This window comes from Carassius carassius, chromosome 14 (assembly GCF_963082965.1).
Source record: "Carassius carassius chromosome 14, fCarCar2.1, whole genome shotgun sequence".
Lineage (NCBI taxonomy): Eukaryota > Metazoa > Chordata > Actinopteri > Cypriniformes > Cyprinidae > Carassius > Carassius carassius.
The window spans coordinates 631,535-656,534 of NC_081768.1; the positions used below are offsets into that span (position 1 = coordinate 631,535).

Below are 25,000 nucleotides of genomic sequence, written 5' to 3' on the forward strand. Positions count from 1 at the left end.
GAAGCTCTGAGGGAGATGCAGATTCACTCTCTGACAGCAGGGGGCGCTTATGGAACTGTGATACAGCGTTTCCTCGGTTACCGCTGTAAACACTGCAGCTCTGAGCTTATTAACACTAATTTAATATGCAGTATGAAAAGAAAACGCCATTTCTGAAAACAGCCAGTTCCCCTCAGAAACACATTCACATAAATTCAATATTTAGATTTTCTTCCTTTATTTTGTGCATCGTGATCTCTCTCTCTCTCTCACACACACACACACACACACGTGCTGTCTCCCTTCACACATGATGAGCGTCTGGTGGCTCATCCTCACACACGCCGGTCACACTCTCACAGGAATCAAGGTCTGACCGCTGTGGAAAAATGACCACTTTTATGTTTGCTTTATGGCTCATTTTTCAAAGCCACTGCAAAAAATCCATGAAAGGTCAGTGAATGTGTGCCGCAGAGCTCAGCCTGTGTCTCGTCTGAAGGCCTTCAGCAGCGCTTTACTCCAGCGATGATGTTATTTCAGTGCAAACGTTGAAGATGATTCATGGCTTGCTTGTGCTTCATGCAGTCTTACTGCAGATCTTACAGGAAAACTGCCTGTTGACTAAAGCATGCAGTAAATATTCATGCGGGATGCTAGATTTTTAATAACTGCTAATTCTAATATAGTTTATTATTTTGATTTAGATTTTATCTTTATATTATCTATAAAAAATTAATTTTTTGTCGTTTATTAGATGTAGTTGTTCTAGTACATACATTTAAACAATGCAACGAGATGGTGACAACTATCTGAAATTAAATACACTTTGTTAATATTTTGAAATGTTTGTTTAGAATTTTTTTGTAATTGTGTCTTTATAATTTTTATGACAAACTAAAAAAATATATGTATATTGTTTATAGTTTTAATACGTGTGTATAGTTTTATTAATTTTACATTTATTAGATAGTAGTTGCTTTAGTTCGTAAATTTAAACTATACCAAAATGAGATGCTGGGAACATTAAATGTATATATATATAATTTTTTTTTTTTTCTGTTTTCACAATTTCAGTTTTAGTTACTATTTTTGCTTTTTTATATAAACATAAAAATACCTTTTATATATATATATATATATATATATATATATATATATATATATATATATATATATATATATATATATATAAACATGCAAATTTAATCAAATATTGGTATTTAAAAAATATAGTTTTAGAAAATATAATTATAAAATTAATTAAAAATATGTAATTACAATTATTATTAATATGTTATTTCAGTTAAAGTATTTTTTCAGTTTTTTAATTTGAGTGGTGTAGAGGATGTTGTGGTTTACCTGCAGTCTCTGCCCTCGACGTATCGTTCTGTTCTGGTTCTGTTCTGTTCGGTCCAAACCCGGGTCAGAGACCTTCGCTGTCAGAGCGCCCAATAAAATCTGCCTTTATGGCTGGGTTATTGTCTTTCTGTCTGCAATTACGGCGATTACTCATTTCCTCGTCCGGCCCGCCGCGCACTTAACAGAGTGCATTTTACTAATGGAAAATTAAGTGACAGTCCGCTTTATAAATATGTAAAATACACTTTTAATTATTTGGAGTGAATCTGGCAGGTAATCGATAACGCTGGACGTGACAAACATACGCTTGACACTGGCCATTGTAAAGCGCCGCTCATAAGATAAGAGTTTGCTGTCAGCGCCGTCTGGCTCCAATTAATATTTGGAGTCTGTCACTGCGTGGAACAAATGGATTAATTGTGGGCCGCTAATATAATAGCTTCTTCATGAAGAGCTCAGGAGGAGACCGGCTTGAACTCTGACGTTAAATATTCATTAGAGCTTGTGTTTGGATTTATTATTACGATATCTGTGATTACAGTGCCGTGTTTATGGTTTATTCTGAGGTGGAGAAGTACAGCGAACACGGATCACAACTTTTATAATGCTCAATAGATCAGAGAAATTATGCCACATTTTCAAATTCTGCACAGAAATCTCTGTTATAAATGCGCTAACTGTAACCATGCTGTTGTAGTAGAAATAGTTCAGTGCATTATATCATTAGAATTACATCAAGTCGGTCAGTTCTATAAATTAAAAGAATATTGATACATTAATAAGAGTGGGAAATTTGATTTTGCACTTGATTTATTGAGTTTTAATAAGTAATTTAGCTTAGTGCTTTACTGTCAAATCTGTATAAACAATAAACAAAAGAGAAATAAACTAAATTTACATGTAATATTTTTAGTAACTGCCCTTACTGCTCTCAAATGTTAGTCTGGAGCCCTGTAGAATTATTATTTTTCGTGCATTTTTGTAATGTTTATTACAAATTAAATATATTTGTAGTTTTTAAAAAAATTTCTATATATATATATATTTTTTTTTAGGGCTAGTCAAGTTAACACGCTATTATTTCATTTAAAGCATTAATTGATTAACGCTGATAATTATTTTATCGCAGTTTTTTTATTATTATGAAAGTCCGTTTGCTCACAAATCATGGGTCAATATTTTAATGGCTTTAATTTTTATTTCAGTTTTAGTTTGCATAGAGACTGATGCATTGATGAGCTTACATAAAATAATTGTGAGTTTCTGAGTAGTGAAAAGAACATAAAAAGCTCTGTCTGTTGTGACGTGGATAAAACCAGACAGAATATCTGCTAATGTTAGTTAGCTTCTCAACTACATGTAACTGTTTGCTATGTCTGTTTCCTTCCTGTTATCTGTGTCTTTGTTCCTCAGTGTTTTGTAAGAGCAGATGTAACGTGGCTCTTCTGAATCGAGTCGTTTGGTGAATGAATGTGTTTTGTATCGATCGTCTGCTGTTTCATACAGTTGTTGTGTGGAATGGGCGTCTCCGTCTCCGTTTGAGGTGAAACCGCACATAAACTAAAGCAAACAGAAATAAACAGAAGCCTTTCCGGGAAACTGACCTTCATCGCGCCTCTCCTCGACGGGCCGCTCGGGTCACGCCGGGAATGTTCTCATCAATTAAATGTGAACGCTGGGGTGAGCGGGACCTTCTGTTTGTGCTTTTGACAAATCAGCAAATGTTTAATCTCAAGATGAGCTGCGCAGCGCTCATAAATAATGCAGGAGGGGTTCTGTGCCCACAGTCCTTCAGTGCCAGTCCACCGCCATCATCTTCATCAGCAGCATCTTCCTCATTCACACACACACACACGCACGCACGCACGCACACACACACACACACACACACACACACACACACACACACACACACACACACACACACACACACACACACACACACACACACACACACACACACACACACAGAACTTTATTTAGGACCAGTGTTCACTCTTTATGAGCAGATGAACACCCATTTATGTCAAGAGTGTGGGTTTAAATCAAATGCTCAGGTTTGGCTACTGTAATTTTTTTTTAATAATCAAATTGGCTGTACTAGTCATTACAAATCTTGTGTAACTTAAAAAATTTATTTGCTTAAATTATTTTGTCGACATACTGATCATATCTTATAGCATTGGCTAGTAAGTGATTATATGTGCTCTCCAGTTATTTGTAGATGTTATGTTTTTGAAAACCATGGTTTGTTTAAAAGTTTGAGGTAATTAATTAAATAAAAAATAAAACATTTTATTCAAGGACAGATTAATTTGATCAAAGGTGACAGTAAAGACATTTATAATGTTACAAAATATTCAAATGATTCAATTAAAAAAATAAATGCTGATCATTCGAACTTTCTATTAATATGTGAATCCTGACAAATAAAATGCATCATATTATTCTGATTTCTGAAGATCATGTGACACTGAAGACTGGAGGAATGATGCTGAAAATACAGAAATACATTACACTTTAACACAGATTCACATAGAGACCAGCTGTTTTAAACTGTAAAAATATTTCACAATTTTTACTGCATTTTTATTCGAGGAAATGGAGTGTTGGTGAGCAGAAGAGACTCAGCGTTTCTCTTTTAGGTCCTAATAAATTCACCAGCCAACTGGCACATAATTCGGTTTCGTTTACTCGCCTAACTAGTTTTTACCGTCACTCAGTTCTCGGCTAGTGTTGATTTTGGACTCGGATCTTGCATATGTGTGAAGATCAGTGAAGCAGAGAGAACCTGAGAGCGTCAGATGGCCTTTCAGTCTGTCTCCAACCATTTCTATTGTGCTCTTTTCTTGCTTCCTAACTGTATTCTCTGAGCATTTGTATTTGCTGATGCCTGAGCGTCTCTCTGTGTCTTTAGACACTATTGAGAGCTTTAGCCCACAGTTTTGGGCCGCTGCATTGAGCCTCGAGCGGACAGGAAGCAGGTTTCGCTCTTTTTAGGCCAACTTGAGGACTGGAGGTGCAAAAGCCGCTCAGGAAAGCAGTTAGTGAACTGTGAACCGCATCAAATCCCTGGCGCCTTACGCCCGCGGGCTCCGTTTGTTTGGGCCATCGACAGACACAGAAACTGTCTGATTGTTCAGTAAAAATTAAGAATATAATCCTATTGAAGTAAATCTTTGGTCATGCTAAACTCTGACTGTGCTGCTTTGAGCGGCTCAGATCGAGTGCTTTGACAGAATCGGCTCTGGCTATAATTTACATGTTATATTTGAGCGCCGTGAACTCCTTACATAAGAAAAGAGGCCTTTCCTTCATATTCATAAGAGCATTTGTGCTCTTTTGTGGTGTTGGGTTTTACATAAACACATGAAGTTATGAAAAACGACTGACGTCACTTGATATCCTGCGAACCGTATCTGCATCTCACTACAATGATGCATTGACCCACCAGTATTAAAAGTGCTAATTTCAGGTTTTAGATGTATTTGCTACTTTACTAAGCGGTGGGCAACCGATATATATGCATTCATAATTTCTGAAATTAAATCAAAATAGATTTAATATGATGTATTTAGATACATTTTAGTGCATTAGCAAGCAGTGGTCGGCCAATATGTTTTTTTTTTTATGCCGATATCTTTCAGATATAAAGCGGATATACATGATATTAAAATAATAATTTTTTTTTTAAATAAATGGATAAATATTTTTTCACCAGCTATGCAAACCTGATATATAGTCAATATATATGAAAAAAAAATGGGAAAGACACATGCATAACAAATGTTGAAAATAAATATATTTCAGAATGGATTTAATTGCATGCATTTAAAATGTATTTTAATACTATACAAAGTAGTGGTTAACCGATATAGATATTCTTTATTGGATGATATCTAATGGAAGATATATGTGATATTACAATATTTTATTTAAAAACTGTACAAATGTTTTGCATAACAATTGCTGAAATTCAATTAAAACTGATTAAATATGGTCGACCGATATGGATTTGTTTAATGACCGATATCTTGGCACCTGATGGACCATACATATATAAGATCTCAATATTTAATTTAAAAATAGTAAAAACACATGCAAAACAGTTGCTGAAATGAAATATATTTTAACATAGATTAATTGGAGGTATTTAGAGTTTTTTTTAGATTACTAAATATCGGTCAGCTGATATGGATTTTTTGATGACTGATATCTTGGCAGCTGATAGCCGATATAAAGCCGATATAGACGGTATCATGGTATTTAATTTAAACACAGTGAAAACGCATGCATAACAATTTCTGAAATAAAATATATTTCAAAATAATGCTTCCTGATATGTCAGCCAAACCGATAATAAAAAATACAGCTATACCGATAATAAAAATGCAGATATATGTTTTTTTTCTGTGGCTCAGTGGTAGAGCATTGCATTAGCAGCGAAAAAGGTTTTGGGTTCGATTCCCAGGGAACATACATACTGGTAAAAAAATATATAACATTAGCCTGAATGCACTGTAAATCACTTTGGATAAAAGTGTCTGCTAAATGCATAAATGTAAATGTAAATATCGGCCAACCCCAGTTTTTACAAAACAGGTGAAGAATTGGCCCAGATGCACATCTTCAGACCAGAAAAGCCACACCTTTGAATTTCCAGGTTGAGTAATTTTTCTCTCTTTGTCTTTCAGGCACTGGGATGTTGCTACTTCATCCACGAATCCTTGAAAAACATCCAGCAGTTTGATTTCAAAGGTACGTGTGTCCCTTTAATACGGCGTGTCATCAATCCCATCAGATCCAGCACGGTCAAGGTTGTTCCAGAAGCCATAAAACATGCTAAAATGGAGTTACCGATAAGAAACAGTAATGCTTATTAATATTAGGATTTAATTCATGAGATTTCAGCCTGTGGTAATAGTGCACTCAAGCTATTGGAGAGTTAGCTGTGACCTCATCAGCGGTAGGGGTCAGAGGTCGCATGTCCCGACGGTCACACTAATTAAAGCCACTCCCATTACAGCGGTGTGAGCATTAGCCCCCGCCGGACCCTTCAGCCCCGCTCAGACCCAGAGCTCTTAAAGACCACCATATCTCTCTCATGATGGCCGTGATCACGCTCTCCATCAAACTCACAAAACCGGAATTTATCATATTTCACCACAAGACACAAAAATAAGAGCATGTTTCAAGAAAAAGAACTGTGATAAAGAAGTGTTTTCCCGTCTCACATTATTTTTTACAGTGACGTGCATTTCAATAAAAAAGAAAGTGGTTAAACATGTTAGTAATTGCTTAATTTATGCTGTAATTATTTTAACTGAGATAAAGGTAAAAAATAATTATTATAGTAAAAATTACTATGTATAAATCACACAAAAACTCAAAAGAAAATTGAAATAAAGCATCCAAGATGCATTATAGCCATGAGATTTTATGTAGTTATAAATAAAAATAGATATAATGTGTATATTTTTATTACCTTAAATTTTTTTTTAATAATTTGAATGCATTTAATTACTTTTTCTTTTTAGTTTTATATTCATTTAAAATATGCTGATATAAACTTAATTAAAAGTATAATTTATATACATAAAAAAGATTTTCCTTCAGTGTCACGAGAATTACACAAAAACACAAAAGTAAATTTAAGTAAAGCATCCTGATGCATTATAGCCATGAGATTTTATGTAGTTAAAAATAAAAAAATTAAATAAAGCATAAATAAATAAAAACAAACAAATAAATAATATGCATATATTTTTAATTGCCTTTAAAATTATTTTTAATTATAATTACTTTATTTGTATTTATTATTATTATTATTTATAATTTGAATGCATTTAAATATTTTACATTTGTTTACATTATGTTGATGTAAATGACATTTTTATACTTAGACTAGATATTTGTCATGGATATTATTCATATAAATGCATCATTCATTCATTCATGGTAATCATCTTTCAGTGTAATTAGACACGAACTTTGTGTGTGTGAGCAGTAGGTGGCGCAGTTGCCCTGATCTCTCATGCTCTAATAAGAGTCTCTGCACATGTTTGCATGTTAATCAGTGCTGTTTTCTTCCTCCTGGTTTTCCTTCATACAGCCAAGAAGTTCAGGAAGGTGGTTGGAAAGGAGGTGTGTTCGGATGCTCTTCCGAGCGCAGCCTCGCTGGAGAAGGAGAAGTTTCCTCAGGACTATTTCCCTGAGGTGTGTCTGCTCCTTCATACATCATCGTGAGAGTGTTGTGAACGATAAGATCAGAGAGGTCTGCTTCAGTCACATTTCCTCAGATTCCTCAGCATCTCTGCTTAATTTGGTTAACAGTGAAGTTCATTTAATTAATTTGAAAAAAAGTATATACAAAAAGGTACAAAGATCTCTAACATGCCAAAAAATCAAGTCAAACTTGATTTCTCATATCATGTTCCCATTAAGAGAATAATAATGACTATAAATATTTTCCCCTTAATTATTAGTTTTATTTAATGACATACAGCTCTTTAAACTTCTACAATCATAAAACGGACTTGTGGTTAATAAAAATATTGGCACTCACGGTTTGTCTTTTAGAAAACGAAGCTTTGTCATAACTATCGATGGCATATTCAATAACGGGCATCTTTGAATTTAATTTCAGAAGTTTTTACTGTAATTTAAACATTTTATACATATATATATATCTGCATTTTATTGGCTTTTAAGATGTTTGAAACATGCAAATTAATGGAGTATTGGAGTAATTCGTTTTATGCACTGAAATTTCATACATTTCTCTATTTTCTATATTATTTTTCTCGTTTTGAGTTTATCTTCATTTGTATTTTTTTCTTTTTTCTCCCATCCAATAATTGCAATAGGTTTTGTGATTTGTTTTGATTTTTGTTTGAATTTTATGGATAAATGGTTTTATTCAGCTCATTTGAGGTCTAATTATTAATTAGGGCCCGAGCACCCATGGTGCGAGGACCCTCTTGTATCTGCTTTGTCTATTATTATTATTCCGCTTCTTCTTCTTCTTCTCCCGAATGAATCGCATTTTTGAGGGCTTAAACACGCTCAAAAAGTCATGAAACTTTGCACACGCGTCAAACCTGGTGAAAATTTTCGTCTGATATAGGATTCAGAAGAGGGTGTGGCAAAATGGCTCGACAGCGCCACCTATACTAAGAAAATCAACAGCCTTCCAGCTATGTTTCACGTACATGCACGCAAAATTCTAAACCCAACAGGAAGTCGGTTATTTTTAATATTATGAGCAAATTTTGTGTAATTGTTGTCGTTTCCATGCATTGTATTTTAACGAACTCCCCCTAGAGATTTATTCAGATCAACACCAAATTTGGTATGCCTAATCTAAAGGCCTGTGCGATGTTCAGTTGTGAAGATCTTGAGTTTTCGTTAAAAGGCGTGTCCATGGCGCCGTGACGAAGTTCGATGTCTCGCTATGGGAATAAAAGATGTTATAACTCAGGCATAAAATGTTCCGTCTTCCCCAAACTTCACATGTGTGATAAGAGTCCTGGCCTGAACACATCTGTAGGCCAATATTCCATTATAATGATAGCGCCACCAGCCCGGGTGCGAGGGCCCGTTCATCGCTGCTTGCAGCTTTAATTATAAATGTGATTAATGAATTAGAATAAATCTTGTTTCTGGTTTCCAACTAAATTAAAACTTTAATTTGAGTTATTTTGAATTATTTTTGTTGGAGAAATAGTGCAAAAACAGGAAATATACTGTCTAACTATATAGTAGTATAGTGTCGAAATACATAATATAGTGTAATATATATATATATGTGTGTGTGTGTGTGTGTGTATATATATATATATATGTATGTATGTATGTATATATGTATATGTATGTATAATATTTACATTTATTTATTTACATTTATTAGAGCCCTACCAATGTGTTTTTTTTGGGGACCGATACCGATATTAGGTATTTCAAAATAATAAAGCTGATATCGATATATCGGTTGATATTCTTTGTGTATATTATAGAACAGTATCTTTCCCATTGGTGTGTCCAAACCGAGCGCCAACCTCCCGCTCTCTAGGCCAATAAGGAAGTGACTAAAACTGCAATTCATCGACTGGCCGCTTGAGGCTGGCTGCAAAAGGGAGTCAGTTCCATAGACTCCCCATGTTAAAATGCCCAACTTTACAGCAGGAAAAAACATGTTTACAGCCTGGTTCAAAAAATGTTTTGGTCTAAATAGCTAAATTTGCCCTTCATGACAACTGTGAGGGGGGTGAATTTTTTTTATAACTCATCCGTTTAAATTATATTAAGACTTAAAGTTCTGCATAATTAAGGGCGTGGCCACTTGAGTGACAGGGAGATTGCCGCTGCTGATACTGCCGTCGCGCTAGTGGGCGTGGCTACAGCAACTAGCTCCCGCCTTTTTGCCCATCTTTGATTGTCCGGGAGAGTCGCGCGGTGACGCGCTGCCAAGATGGCGACGGCATGCTCTACACACTTTAGGCTTCAAAAACTCTCTTCAGGAGTCTACGGGTGACGTCACAGACACTACGTCCATGTTTTTATACAGTCTATGGTCCAAACATTTGACTGGTACTATATATAGGATACAGTAAATACATAAACTGCAAAAAATGTGTTGATGAACACTTATAATGACGTGACAGAGATATGTAACGGAGGCAGGGCACTTAACAACATAACAATAAACTTTACCATCAAAAATGAGTCTGGCATCAGTGCACTGAACAGTAAAGTTGAAGTTTATTCAATTTGAATTCAATTCAGTTCCATTCAACTTTATTCCGTTGAAGTTTATTTTTATAACATTTATTCACGGATTTGCACTACTGTTTTCACACACAGACGAAACTTACTAGAAGTGTGACAAAATATACCTCTGTAAATAAACACAATATAAATGTTTCATCCAGGTCACCAATAGCAAACAATGGAGCGTGCTCTGCTGGACAAAATAAGTAAATACACCATTCCAAGTATTTTAATTTTGTTCTGTAAAATCTTTTTCATATTGGCTGAATATTTGCAGATACCGATATATCGGCGACAGACTCATATCGGCCGATAATATCAGCAAAACGATATATCGGTCAGGCTCTAATATTTATACATATATATTATTGTGAATTTTTTGTAATTAAGAACAATATTATTATTTTTTTCCTTTGGTTTCTTAAACGTTTTGATACAGCTTATTGATAATTGTTGATTATTACATGCAGTAAATATGACTGAAGTGGGTTTTGGTTTGTTTGTGTGTAGGTTGATGTTAGTTTGTGGATTTAAGGGTTGAGCGTGTGATTTACTGCAGGCAGTGTTTCATATCTGCGTTCTTTAGGGCTGATATGTTAATAAAGCGCTCGTGTCTGCTGGATCCGCGGCTCCCATCCGTCTCCCACGCTCCGGCAAACAGCGGCCCGTAAATACATGCAAAAACAGCGTGCTGGCCTTTCACGCTCCGCTACGATCTCCAGCGCTTTCACAAATAACATGCTTCCTCCTGATGAGAAAACAATGACGTTTACAGAAGCGCCGCAGCTTTAGAGCAGAGACAAAACAGAAGGAGAAAAGTTTGCGATGCATTGATTTACGCGCTCATGAATCTCTGGAGAGCAGCGCTCCACATAATGTTGGGCCATTTAAAGCAGCAGATTTGTGTAGTCTATCAAGGGCTTTCTCAGTAGTGAGAAATTGCTTGTTATCGTAGATCACAGATACGGCTCCAACCTCTTATGAAAGATGAATTAATTTCACTAATGCTTTAATGCAGGTTTCTCGTGAGGCGGGCAGGCTGGCGATAACCTCGGCTTCATCCCGTGATTTATGCCGTCTTTTAGTAGATGAAACCTGCCCGGATTCGCCATCCATCTGCCTCGCTTAAGAATCCCATTACGCAGCGCTGTTTGGACGCTTTGGGCGGCTGCTCACGTGTTTTAGCGATCTGTTATCACACGGCCAAACCCCTGCAGTGATGTTGGATCTGAACAATCAGAATTCACTCATCACTTTTGTCAATCTGTGAGTTTCTACACTATTGACCAAACAGCTTGTAGTTTTTTAATCAGCATCTTAAAAGGTCTTAATTCACCATTCCACAGATTAAAGCCCAAAACGCTCAGAAAAAAATGCTAAGCAGAAAGTCTGAAATTCATAAGGTCGTGTTGAATTCTTAAATCAAGATGCATTTAGTTGAGATTCAAAACAAAACAAGGGATGTCTTCAGCTGGTGGACGTGTCACTACAGTAAAACATGATAAATAGTCAAGTGCAAATATCTGAACATCCTTAAATCAAGAGACAGTTACTGGAGACTGAAAATTATACGTTGCTAAAATTATAAAATAATTATTTCATATGTACTGTATATGCAAAAAGGTTGCATGCACTGCTAAAAAAAAAAAAAAAATTTTTTTTTTGACATTTGCACTGGAAAACAATTAAAAAAAAAAAAAAAAAAAAAAAACTTTTTGCAGTACAGTAAAAGCTATTTCCGTATTCTAGTACTTGAGAGCAGAGATATTCCAGACATTAAAAAAGGGGGGAAAAAGTAATGAAGATTTATTGGAAGTTTTTTTTTCTTTTTTCTTTCTTTGAATAGTTGCAAATAGCAGACATTTATATCTGGAGCACATATCGACGTATTGTGTTCCTCACTTTGTCTCGACTTGCTCTTAAAAGCGGTCTGTTTTTCCTGAGCTGCTTCATCAATAAAGCGTCAGTCTGTCAAACGTCTCGATGACATCACCTGCATTCCGCGCTTGATTGACAGCCGGCAGTTTCCCCAGCAGCCAATCAGAACGAGGCAGCTGTGACTGATGTGTGTTTGTACCCTTGACTCCACAGAAGCGGCTCTTCACTGGCTCTGTGTAATGAGCGCGTGACCCGTCTCCTCTTTAGGGCCCCTTGTGAGTTATGGCTTTAAGTGCTGCTCCAGCCAGCGGCACAGTATTAATTGAAACGCTGAATCAGAGAGAAGCGGCTGAACAACATGCGCTGCTTGTGAAATGTTGAGTTGATGTTGCTGAGTTTAATCCAGTCGTTCCATTTATTTGAGGCTTGATTGTGTCTCTCAGCGCTGTGTTTGATTTCTGAGCAGAGATAGAAAATACCTGCTCAACTCAACATTTACACCTGTTAGGAGTCGATGGAGTTAAAGAGCGCTCAGATCTCTTTTGCACTTTTTAAAGGTTTTTAATTTAATTTTTAATTATTTTTTATTGTATCGTATTTTATTTTAAATTTAATCTTATTTTACTGATTTATTTTATTTAATCTTATTTTACTGGTTTATTTTATTTAATCTTATTTTATATTTTGTTAAACCTAATTTTAAAATAGCATGATTTAATTAATTTTATTTTAACTAATTTAATCTTGTTTTATTATAATGTTGTATAATTTTTGTTTTTCTTATTTTATAATAATATAATTTATTTTGTTTTACTAACATTGTTTGATCTTGTTTTATTTTAATATATTATTTTATTTTGAGTAATTTATTTTGTTTTTATTCTAATATAATATTATTTTACAACTTTTGTTTTAATTTGACTAATCTTGTTTTGTTATAATGCAATATTATATCTTTTTTATTTATTTTTTAGAATATAATATAATATAATTTATTTTATAATAATAATAATAATGATAATAATAATGTTTTTCTATTATTTAAAATAATTGAACTTTATTTTATTAGAATATTATATAATTTGTATTGTATCTTATTTTCTAATATTATTATGATTTTTTTTGTTTTGATCTAATTTAGTCTTGTTTTATTATAATTGGGTGGGTGTTGGAGTCCGGAGCGGAGGCGGGTGGGAATGGAGGCGGGTGGGTGTTGGAGTCCGGAGCGGAGGCGGGTGGGAGTGGAGGCGGGTGGGTGTTGGAGTCCGGAGCGGAGGCGGGTGGGAGTGGAGGCGGGTGGGTGTTGGAGTCCGGAGCGGAGGTGGGTGGGAATGGAGGCGGGTGGGTGTTGGAGTCCGGAGCGGAGGCGGGTGGGAGTGGAGGCGGGTGGGTGTTGGAGCCCGGAACGGAGGCGGGTGATTGTTGGAGCCCGGAGCGGAGGCGGGTGGGTGTTGGAGCCCGGAGCGGTGGCGGGTGGGTGTTGGAGCCCGGAGCGGAGGCCGGTGGGTGTTTGAGCCCGGAGCGGAGGCGGGTGGGTGCTTGAGTCTGGAGCGGAGGCGGGTGGCTGTTGGAGCCCGGAGCGGAGGCGGGTGGCTGTTGGAGCCCGGAGCGGAGGCGGGTGGCTGTTGGAGCCCGGAGCGGTGGCGGGTGGGTGTTGGAGCCCGGAGCGGAGGCCGGTGGGTGTTTGAGCCCGGAGCGGAGCTGGGTGGGTGCTTGAGTCTGGAGCGGAGGCGGGTGGCTGTTGGAGCCCGGAGCGGAGGCGGGTGGCTGTTGGAGCCCGGAGCGGAGGTGGGTGGGTGCTTGAGTCTGGAGCGGAGGCGGGTGGGTGTTGGAGCCCGGAACGGAGGCGGGTGATTGTTGGAGCCCGGAGCGGAGGCTGGTGGGTGTTGGAGTCCGGAGCGGAGGCGGGTGGGAGTGGAGGCGGGTGGGTGTTGGAGTCCGGAGCAGAGGCGGGTGGGAATGGAGGCGGGTGGGTGTTGGAGTCCGGAGCGGAGGCGGGTGGGAGTGGAGGCGGGTGGGTGTTGGAGCCCGGAACGGAGGCGGGTGATTGTTGGAGCCCGGAGCGGAGGCGGGTGGGTGTTGAAGCCCGGAGCGGTGGCGGGTGGGTGTTGGAGCCCGGAGCGGAGATGGGTGGGTGCTTGAGTCTGGAGCGGAGGCGGGTGGCTGTTGGAGCCCGGAGCGGAGGCGGGTGGCTGTTGGAGCCCGGAGCGGAGGCGGGTGGCTGTTGGAGCCCGGAGCGGAGGCGGGTGATTGTTGGAGCCCGGAGCGGAGGCGGGTGGCTGTTGGAGCCCGGAGCGGTGGCGGGTGGGTGTTGGAGCCCGGAGCGGAGGCCGGTGGGTGTTTGAGCCCAGAGCGGAGCTGGGTGGGTGCTTGAGTCTGGAGCGGAGGCGGGTGGCTGTTGGAGCCCGGAGCGGAGGCGGGTGGCTGTTGGAGCCCGGAGCGGAGGTGGGTGGGTGCTTGAGTCTGGAGCGGAGGCGGGTGGGTGTTGGAGCCCGGAACGGAGGCGGGTGATTGTTGGAGCCCGGAGCGGAGGCTGGTGGGTGTTGGAGTCCGGAGCGGAGGCGGGTGGGAGTGGAGGCGGGTGGGTGTTGGAGTCCGGAGCAGAGGCGGGTGGGAATGGAGGCGGGTGGGTGTTGGAGTCCGGAGCGGAGGCGGGTGGGAGTGGAGGCGGGTGGGTGTTGGAGCCCGGAACGGAGGCGGGTGATTGTTGGAGCCCGGAGCGGAGGCGGGTGGGTGTTGAAGCCCGGAGCGGTGGCGGGTGGGTGTTGGAGCCCGGAGCGGAGATGGGTGGGTGCTTGAGTCTGGAGCGGAGGCGGGTGGCTGTTGGAGCCCGGAGCGGAGGCGGGTGGCTGTTGGAGCCCGGAGCGGAGGCGGGTGGCTGTTGGAGCCCGGAGCGGAGGTGGGTGGGTGCTTGAGTCTGGAGCGGAGGCGGGTGGCTGCTTGAGCCCGGAGCGGAGGCGGGTGGCTGTTGGAGCCCGGAGCGGAGGCGGGTGGGTGCTGGAGCCCGGAGCGGAGGCGGGTGGCTGCTGGAGTCTGGAGCGGAGGCGGGTGGGTGCTGGAGTCCGGTTGGAGGCGGGTGGATGTTTGAGTCTTGAGCAGAGGCTGGTGGGTGTTTGAGTCCGGAGCGGAGACGGGTGGGTGTTGGAGACCAGTTGGAGGCAGGTGGGTGTTGGAGTCCGGTTAGAGGCGGGTGAATGTTGGAGCCCTGAGCGGAGGCGGGTGGGTGTTGTACCCCGAAGCGGAGGCGGGTGGGTGTTGGAGCCCGGAGCGGAGGCGGGTGGGTTTTGGACCCCGAAGCGGAGGCGGGTGGGTTTTGGACCCCAAAGCCGAGGCGGGTGGGTGCTTGAGCCCGGAGCGGAGGTGGGTGGGTGCTTGATCCCGGAGTGGAGGGGGGTGGCTGCTTGAGCCTGGAGCATAGGCCGGTGAGTGTTTGAGCCTGGAGTGGAGGCGGGTGGGTGTTTGAGTCTGGAGCGGAGGCGGGTGGGTGTTTGAGTCTGGAGCGGAGGTGGGTGGGTGCTTGAGCCTGGAGTGGAGGGGGGTGGCTGCTTGAGCCTGGAGCATAGGCCGGTGGGTGTTTGAGCCTGGAGCGGAGGCGGGTGGGTGTTTGAGTCTGGAGCGGAGGCGGGTGGGTGTTTGAGTCTGGAGCGGAGGCGGGTGGGTGTTTGAGTCTGGAGCGGAGGCGGTTGGGTGCTTGAGCCCAGAGCGGAGGCAGGTGGGTGTTTGAGTCCGGAGCGGAGGCGGGTGGCTGTTGGAGCCCAGAGCGGAGGCGGGTGGGTGTTTGAGTCTGGAGCGGAGGCGGGTGGGTGTTTGAGTCTGGAGCGGAGGCGGGTGGGTGCTTGAGCCCAGAGCGGAGGCAGGTGGGTGTTTGAGTCCGGAGCGTAGGCGGGTGGCTGTTGGAGCCCGGAGCGGAGGCGGGTGGGTGCAGGAGTCTGGAGCGGAGGCGGGTGGGTGCTGGACCTCGAAGCGGAGGCGGGTGGGTGTTGGACCCCGAAGCGGAGGCGGGTGGGTGTTGGACCCCGAAGCGGAGGCGGGTGGGTGTTGGAGTCTGGAGCGGAGGCGGGTGGGTGTTGGAGTCTGGAGCGGAGGCGGGTGGGTGTTGGAGACCAGTTGGAGGTGGGTGGGTGTTTGAGTCTGGAGCGGAGGCGGGTGGGTGTTGGAGACCAGTTGGAGGTGGGTGGGTGTTTGAGTCTGGAGCGGAGGCGGGTGGGTGTTGGAGACCAGTTGGAGGCGGGTGGGTGTTGGAGTCTGGAGCGGAGGCGGGTGGGTGTTGGAGACCAGTTGGAGGTGGGTGGGTGTTTGAGTCTGGAGCGGAGGTGGGTGGGTTTTTGGGTCCATTCGATTATGGCAAAAATCTTAAATCACGATTATTTTGGTCAATATTGTAATCACGATTATTTAACACGATCATGAGGGAGCCATATGACTAAAACTTTATATGAGTGATTTATTTAAAGATGATCCATATTTAAGTGATGCATATCAAATATGAATTTCCTGTAAATAAGGTTGCTACAATCATTATATCTGCACTGGTTTCTTCACTGGTTTGCACTCTATCCACCATGTGCTGCTTTACATAACTTTCTTTTTACATGACCTATTTGTATAGTTGTACTTTATATTTTATTATCTGTATTTAATGTTCTACTGTTAATGTAATCTGTGTTATCTGTATGCACCAAGGGTCTGAGAGTAACGCAATTTCAATTCTCTGTATGTATGTGCTGTACATGTGGAAGAATTGACAATAAAGCAGACCTGACTTGCTATGACATCTACATTGTAGAGACCAGCGGAATTTCAAACAAACAAAAAGTCCTCAGAATTAATGAAAATAATTAAACTGTCAGTAATAAAAAAAGCAAAGGAATAAATAACAATAGAATAAAAAGATACAAATGAAACAAACTGCTTTAATGTTTTTTTATGCAATTCTCAAGCAGTATTATTATTTCTTTTATTCACTATACCATTTATTATTAATGTCTCATTTCAGTTTAAGTTTGGCTTTAGTGTTGTATTTATTGCAGTTTATATGAAAAGGTTCATGTAGCGTGTTATAGCCTACTGCAGAAACGAATAATCAAATATTTAAATAAAATAAAATATAGCCCGCTGTCACAACATTACTGTTACACACGTATTTTCATTTCTAACTCTTTACATTCATTTATTACATGAGCGACGAATGTTTACATGAATAATCACCAAGCGCAGCATTTTGACACATTTTGACACAAATATTTCACTTTTGTTATTTTATTTTATTTTGCCAAGCTTAATTGTATTTTATTGCAGTGACCTGTCCAATGGCTGCAGATATTCAGATTTTTCTGTCCATATTTAACAGAATATTTTATTTTATTTTATCATTACAAACGTAAAAAGCGCTATACAAATAAACTTGAATTAAATTGTATTATATTATTTATTATTTTTATGTTTTTTTATTTTATTTTATCTAGTTTAATCTAATGTTATTATAATATAAAAGTATTATTTTATTTTATTATTATGATTCATTTTGTTTTTCATTCCATTATATAATGTATTTAAAGGATAATCAACGGTCATAGCTCTTTGCAGCTCAGGATGGTAAAACAGATGAAATCGTGCAGTAAGATCACATTAATTTGAATGCATTAGAGCTTTTATTTTAATTATCGATCGAGAGAGACCTTCTGTGTGTATATATCTGTATCTGTATCGTGGACTGTAGTTAGTTTATGTGCTGTAAGATCTGGAGGAGACTCATCCGCTCGACTTCGCTGTAGCCCGCAGATTAATTCAAGTATGCAAATGTGATTGAATTTGATCCAGTTAATCTTGTCCTAATGCTGGCTGAAAGATGTGAGGAGCAATCAAATCGCTCTCAGGCCTTTCATTTGCATCAAAGAGTTTTTAAATAACATTAGTCAATTTGTAATTATGTGACCCGGTCGGTAATTAGTTTATTCATCGCTGCAGTTAACTCCCCATTAGAGAGAGAGAGAGAGTATAGGTTATGTGCATCAGGAATCAGGACACTCACAGCATCTCTTCTAATGTTGAGAGACTTGTGATCATTTTCTTCATTTTTACTAGCATTGCGTTTGATTTAGGAACAAGCACAGAAAGTATTTGTAAAATTGCTTGCAAAAACAAGTTTATAAATACTTTGTGCTTGTTTTGATTATTTTATTGTTTACATTTTTTAATATTTGTGCATCTTTTTATTTTTATTAATTATTTATTTGATTTCTTTGTATATTTTAGTGTGGTCAAAAGTTGAAAAGATGAGATCTTTTTGGTCTTCCGGTCTAATGATTGATGAATGAGTTATGACGGTGGATGAAGGGATGTGATTGGGGTTGAATGTGTCTCTGTGCTGATGCTTTTTCTCGTCCTCAGTCTAAATGGTCCAGAAAAGGCTTCATCCGAACCCGATGGGCGCTGGCTGACTGGTGAGTTAGTTCATCTCTGTCCTAAACCAGATCAATCCCTTCTCACAGAGACCCTTCACCACTGTCCTCACTCTTACTGACTGATCTTCATTATTTATATACAGTAATGTGCATCAACATGACGACACAACTCATATTTATTTATATACTAAGTGTGTATGAAGCAGACATGGTGAGCACATCCAGAAAAAGAATATATATATTTTTAAGAAAAAAAAAAAAAAAAAAAAAAAAAATATATATATATATATATATATATATATATACTTTTTTTATTAAATAAAATATAATACTATTAAATATGAAATATTTTTAAAATAAAATAAGAACAATATAAACAAAATAAAACACTAAATATATGAACGTAATATAAATGGTAAAAAGAATGCAAACATATAACACTTACTAAAATATTCAAAATAATGTAAATGGCAATCAGAAATAAAACACTATAATGATAAAATTTTTAATTAATTTTAATTAAATTATACAAATATATATATATATATATATATATATATATATCAAATATTTGTTTAAATAAAAAATATAAAAAAAGTCTTTTAAATATTAAATAATATTTTAAAATAATCAAAATAAATCTAAAAATACCTTTAATAAAGTAAAATAAAGTCATTTAAAAGTCAAAATTTACATTAACATTTAGTCAAAAAAAAAAAAGACAACTTTAAATTAAAGTTAGTGTTTTGGTTCACTTGCATGTCATGTGACCATTAATGGACATTATTTATAATATTAACTTATTTAAGCTGAAGGGGGTTCAGCTATCACAAATGTTTGTGAATCACTGAAATAAGCTGTAATTCTTCTTCTGTCCCACACTTCTTGCTCCTCCAGTGCTTGAGATCCTTTCCTCTGTTCTCCAGCGCTCGGTTCGAGGAGAAGTCACTCAGATAAGAGCCAGAGCCGCAGGATTAGATTACAGCTAATCTCGTTAGCAGAGCGCTCACATATGACAGATGACATGATCAGAGCGAGATCGAGAGCAGCTAATGCAATAGAAGCACGGCACGAGAACAAGAGTCTGACACCAGATGAAGGGAGGAAAACAGGCCAGACCTGATCACGCAGACGTTCCTCAGCACTTCTGATCTGAGCGGATCACTTCTGGGCTTTATTCATGTATAGACCTGAGAAACCCAGAGAGTTTCGTGATGAGGCTGTGCATCTGATGTTGTGTAAACACTTGAAACTCAGCGGGGTTTCCCAGACGAGGACCTGCAGGGAGTTTGTGACTTCATCATTAATGAAATCAATAGAAAGAAAAAAAGTTCAAATAAAAGCAGTCAAAATGAAATTATTTTCTAAAAATTATATTTTTAACTAAATTAAAATAAAATATGTAATTTATATAAATATAACAAATTTGTATAATTATATTCATTCTAAATAATAAATAATATATTTTTTATTAATAAAAATAAAAACTAAAATAACAAAAATAACATTTTAAAATTAAGTCAAAATAAAACAAAGTATAATTTTTTAAAATTAATAAAATATAAATATACGTTCATATTATAGAAGTTAGAAATAAAACGGCAAAATAAAACAAAAATATTAACTTTTAAGTTAATTAAAATAAAAGCAATTCAAATAAATTACTGAAGACTATTGGAAAGACTGAAAATATTTCTAACTAATTTAAAATAAGTAATTTAAAGTAAAATCAAACTAAATAAAATGTTTTATGAATTAAAATAAAATTATTTAAAATGAAAAATCATTCAAAATAGAACTTACTAAACATGTTTTTAATTTAAATAAAATGTAAAATTTAATTAAAAATAAAAGTAGTTTGACGGATGAAAATATTCGGGAATCACTGAAATAAGCTTGAATTATTTTTTACTCCATTGTTTTTTTTCATCCTGTGCACACTTACAGAGTACAATGCAGGTTAACCCATGAAATATGAGTTATTGTGCAATTAATCTGCTGCATGAATGCATTCATTATATATGACACTTGTGGCTTCATAGAAAGTGTTATTTAAGCGTTTTAAGGTGTTTCCTTCACTTGACACACTTCACAGGTGCTTTATTTTGTATCTGTTTCACATTCATGCATTTGACAGATGCTTTTATCCAAGATGTGATCAGTTCATGCATTGACTGGGATTTGAACCCATAGCATTGAGACACGCAGCTGATAATATAAATGTGTTTTCTCTCTCAGTGCCTTCGACCTGGTGAACATCCACCTGTTTCACGACGCGTCTAACCTGGTGGCGTGGGAGAAGAGTCCGTCGGTGTACTCGGGGACGAGGCAGAAAGCGCTGGGCTTCGTGCTGGACAGGTGGGAAATCTGCTGAACACAAGCATATCAAGAGATCAGAGATCATACTCTTTCACTCACGTCCAGTGAGAGGCCAGAGCGGTTCATCACCCCATCATTTACAGTTTAAAAACATTGAGGATTTCCACAGATCTTCAGCTCTTTATGTATATTCATCTCAAAAAGCACTTGTTTTCCTCTGATTAAATAATCTTCTCCAACGGTTGTGTGTGATCGCAAATAATATTGTAAAAATCAAATAACTTTCAGAAAAAAAAAAATCTTAAGTAAAACTTATACTAAAAATCTATATTTTTTTAGTAAAATAAAAATATTTTATTTGTTCACCCTTTATGTTGCGACCATTAACTGACATCAGATTATTAAATATAATAATAAATCTCAAAGGGAACTAAAATAAAATATTATTTAATTCATTTAATTTGCATTTATTTTAAATCTTTATAAAAACAATTTTAAATAAAACCCATAAAAACACTAAAAAGATGAAACATTGTTTCACGACAATTGTTATTAATTTATTGAAATATTAACTTAAAAGTTCAGGAAAATATTTTAGACGTTTTAGATTTATTTTAATTAAATAAAAACTGTAAATATATATAAAGAACATCAAAATAAGCTCTACTAAATATGATCAAATAACTAATCATGTGAATGTTGATCATGTGAATATAAAATAATTTGAATTTACATTTATTTTAATTAAATCCTAAAAGATTAAAGCAGTATTTAAATAGAAATCATCAAAATAAAACATTTAATAAACAGTTAAAATATTTTGTTTGTTCACCTGTTTGTCATGTGACCATTAACCGACAACAGAGATTGGTTACATCATTAATTAATTATTGAAATCTTTACTTAAAAACTCAATATACATTTATGAATATTTTAGCTCATTAATCTAATTTATTTAATTGAAACCATAAAAAAAACATTAAAATAAGCATTACTGAAAATAATCAAATAACTGTGATCATATGAATGTTTTTGTTACATTTTATTTTAAATGTGTCCCTGCAGCACAGAAGCAGTCATCAGTGTCACAGACGTATATCTGTAGCAATAGACAACAATACATTGTATGAGTCACAATTATACATTTCTCTTACAAAATACAAAACGTTTTTTTAATTTGTAATACTCATTGCTAAGATCTTCATCTGAACAACTTTAAAGATGATTTTCTCAATATTTAGTTTTTTTTGCTCCCTCAGATTCCAGATTTTCTAATAGTTGTATCTCAGACAGATATTGTCTTCTCCTCACAAACCACACATCAATGGAGAGATCATTTATTAATGAAGTATAAATCACAATTTCAAAATATTGACCCTTTTGACTGGTTTTGTGATCCAGGGTCACATATGAACATAAAATCTCAGTGGGACGTTTTATTTCAGCCCAAATGGGTTCAGCTGAAAAACACTTTAGGAAATACTCTATAATACGAGAGTCGAGCGCTGAGGCGGAAGCGTGTTTCCACGCGTCTGAATGGAGTACAGATCCGTCCGAGCGGCGCACAACACCTTCCCCCAAAGCAGTGAATAAAGTCAGGATCTTTTCAGAGGCGCTACTAACCTTTTGGCAGCCACCAGTAAAGTCTATTCTCCTGTTGTGATGGAGGAGGACAATGTGGCTGAACAGCCTTTAGAAAGCAGCACTACCTCCAACAGTGCCATCATTCAGCGCTGGTTGGGAACCGACTTTAGGCCCTTTGTCCGCGCCTCCCCCTGCACTCAGACCTCTTCCAGTTTGACTTTTCCTCACACATTCACCTCGTTTTTAACCCTCATAATGCATTCAGAATCTCTATGCTGTTTTCTCATCCCAGGTCTGATTGGACCTGAAAAATCTGTATTTTATTAAGCAGTCATAACTTTATATATAACTCCACTAAAACCGTGTTGTATCTGATCGGCAGCTTCAGTGAATGTGGAAAAATTAAGTTTTGAATGTTTCAAAGTTATTACTGCATTTACCCTTTGAAAAATTGAGAACTTCTTTTAAATGTCAAATTACACAAATTTTTGATGTTGATGAGAAATTTTATTTGAGAATATCATTGTATAAAATTTATAAGACCATATAATCAGAGAATTATCAGTATTAACTCCATTGGAATTCCTTTGAATTTAATTCCCCATGATTGCACCAAAACAGTCTTTTTTCTTACAAAACTTTCAAATTCAAACCGAATTATTTTTGCTTGTGTAAACTAAGTTTTAGATGAAAGAATGCTGCAGTGGTTTATCAATAGACGTACGTATTGATGTTCACCAACAAAATTCAGTCCAAAAGTCGGTGAGATATAAGGAAAAGACTAAATATATGTTACAAAAGTTTTTGAAACTATTTTAACCTCATAGATAATAATAATTGTAAAAAGATTTGACGCTCCATACATACCCGGATCAAAAATGACCTGGACGCAAAAATAGTTACATCTCTTTAAATGTAGTGGTAAAAAATCTGAAAAAAATAAATGATGTGTGTCTTGAGGGTCTCAAAGCGTCTGCCAAGATTCGTTCTCTAACTAAACACTATGCATGTTTTAGAACCGTTATTTATCAAGACGACCTGAATGCAAGGTTAAACTCGGTATAAAGCTCAGTAACAGACGAGTGCTGTCCGTCTCTCAAAGCCTCCTGGGAAGGATCCTGACTTCTGAAGCATCTTGGTTCTGTGTGGTCGGTGGTTGATATGCACGGGCTGTAAATCGCGACGTTTTGCTGTTGCGTCGGAGGCAAACGGACGTGCGTTTCTGAGCAGATTGGTCTGGTTTTGACGCATTCGATCAGTTCCTCAGTCTTTTGTGTGCACAGATATGTTCTTCCATTCAGAAGATGTGCTCAGGTTCAGGCTGGAGCGGTTTTACATCACAACTGTGAAATCTGGCCTAAAAGAGCCCCATTGTGCCCCGCTTTTATTTTCACACAAATATAGTCCATTGTCAGGCGGCTGAAGTTAATTTGATCAACATTGGAGACATTTAACTTTTCTGTTCAGTCAAAAGGCTTGTTTCATGCTCATTTTTGACCCATTGAAAAGCCGTGATTGGCAGAAAAATAATGTCGCCGTTAACAATTCAGGGCAATTAGTTTCCCAGGGGGAAGCGCCGGGCCGCTCTGGCCGCCACACAACTATTCTTTGTGACTTTATGGATGGTCATCAGTCAACTGTCAGGAGACTCAAAGAGGCGCCCGGATAAATGTTTCCCTTTTGGCTTTTCCCAGAACAACAGGCTGAAAGGGAAAGAGGGCGAGCGAGAGAGAGAGAGAGAGACAGACAGAGAGACCGAGAGAGAGAGAGATTGAGAGACACTGAGAGAGAGAGACAGAAGGAGAGAGAGAGAGAGAGACTGAAAGAGAGGGAGAGAGAGAGAGACACTGAGAGAGAGAGACAGAAGGAGAGAGAGAGAGAGAGAGACACTGAGAGAGAGAGAGAAACTAAACGTGTCTATAAGTGGAATGTTTTTAAAAGAGGAAAACTGAAGGCGGGAGTTCCAGCTCTTGTTTTTCTCCAATCTGTGAAAGAGCACATCATTAGGGATAACATTGTGTAGCTCGACCAAAATTAATTTAAATGACTGATGCTGATATCGATTTTTAGACACTGGTGGCTGATTCTTATGTAATTGAATGATGCACTTAGGATTTTATTTTATTTTATTAGTTACACTTTACCATGTTTACTTAGACTTTACAACGACGTTACTATTTTTAAATGTATTAGACTTTACTATTTTAAAGTCTAAAATAATACTTTATGTATTAGACTTATGTTTATTTTCTTTGTTAAATTTCACACGTTTTTTTTATATTTTATTTTAAGTCAACTTTATTTTCTAAATAACTTAATTTAATATATGTGTGTGTTTAACATCATTTATATACAATAACAGGTGTAGGTTTTTTAGGTGTAGGGGTTATTTTTTATTTATTTATAAAAAATATTTTATTATTTACACAGACTTTACTTTTTGTTGTATACATTTATTTATATATAAATATATATATTAGGGGTGTGCACGGATAGTCCAACATTCGAATATTCTTTCTGCTCTAATTATTCGATAAATAAAAATATTAGAATTTCGCCAAAAAAAAAAAAAAGTTCACAATAAAACCTAATCTGGTCACTTTCTGTGATTCTCCACGGCATATTTGAAGGTGTATGCAAGCAAAAAATAATTAATGAATGAGGGGCCGTTCACATATCGCGCCTAAAAACGCGTTGAAAACGCTAGT

At 38.1% G+C, this 25,000-nt stretch overlaps 1 protein-coding gene across 3 annotated transcripts in view; it reads left to right on the forward strand.

Annotated features, from left to right (window-relative positions):
* The window catches only part of LOC132156671 (inositol polyphosphate-5-phosphatase A-like), a 164,028-nt gene that overhangs the window by 69,550 nt on the left and 69,478 nt on the right, over positions 1-25,000 (forward strand). For all 3 annotated transcript variants that reach the window (XM_059565607.1, XM_059565606.1, XM_059565605.1), the window contains exons 5-8: positions 6,033-6,096; positions 7,451-7,554; positions 18,376-18,428; positions 20,628-20,747. In XM_059565607.1, coding sequence (XP_059421590.1) covers positions 6,033-6,096; positions 7,451-7,554; positions 18,376-18,428; positions 20,628-20,747 — 341 coding nt within the window. The remainder of the gene's footprint in view (positions 1-6,032; positions 6,097-7,450; positions 7,555-18,375; positions 18,429-20,627; positions 20,748-25,000) is intronic.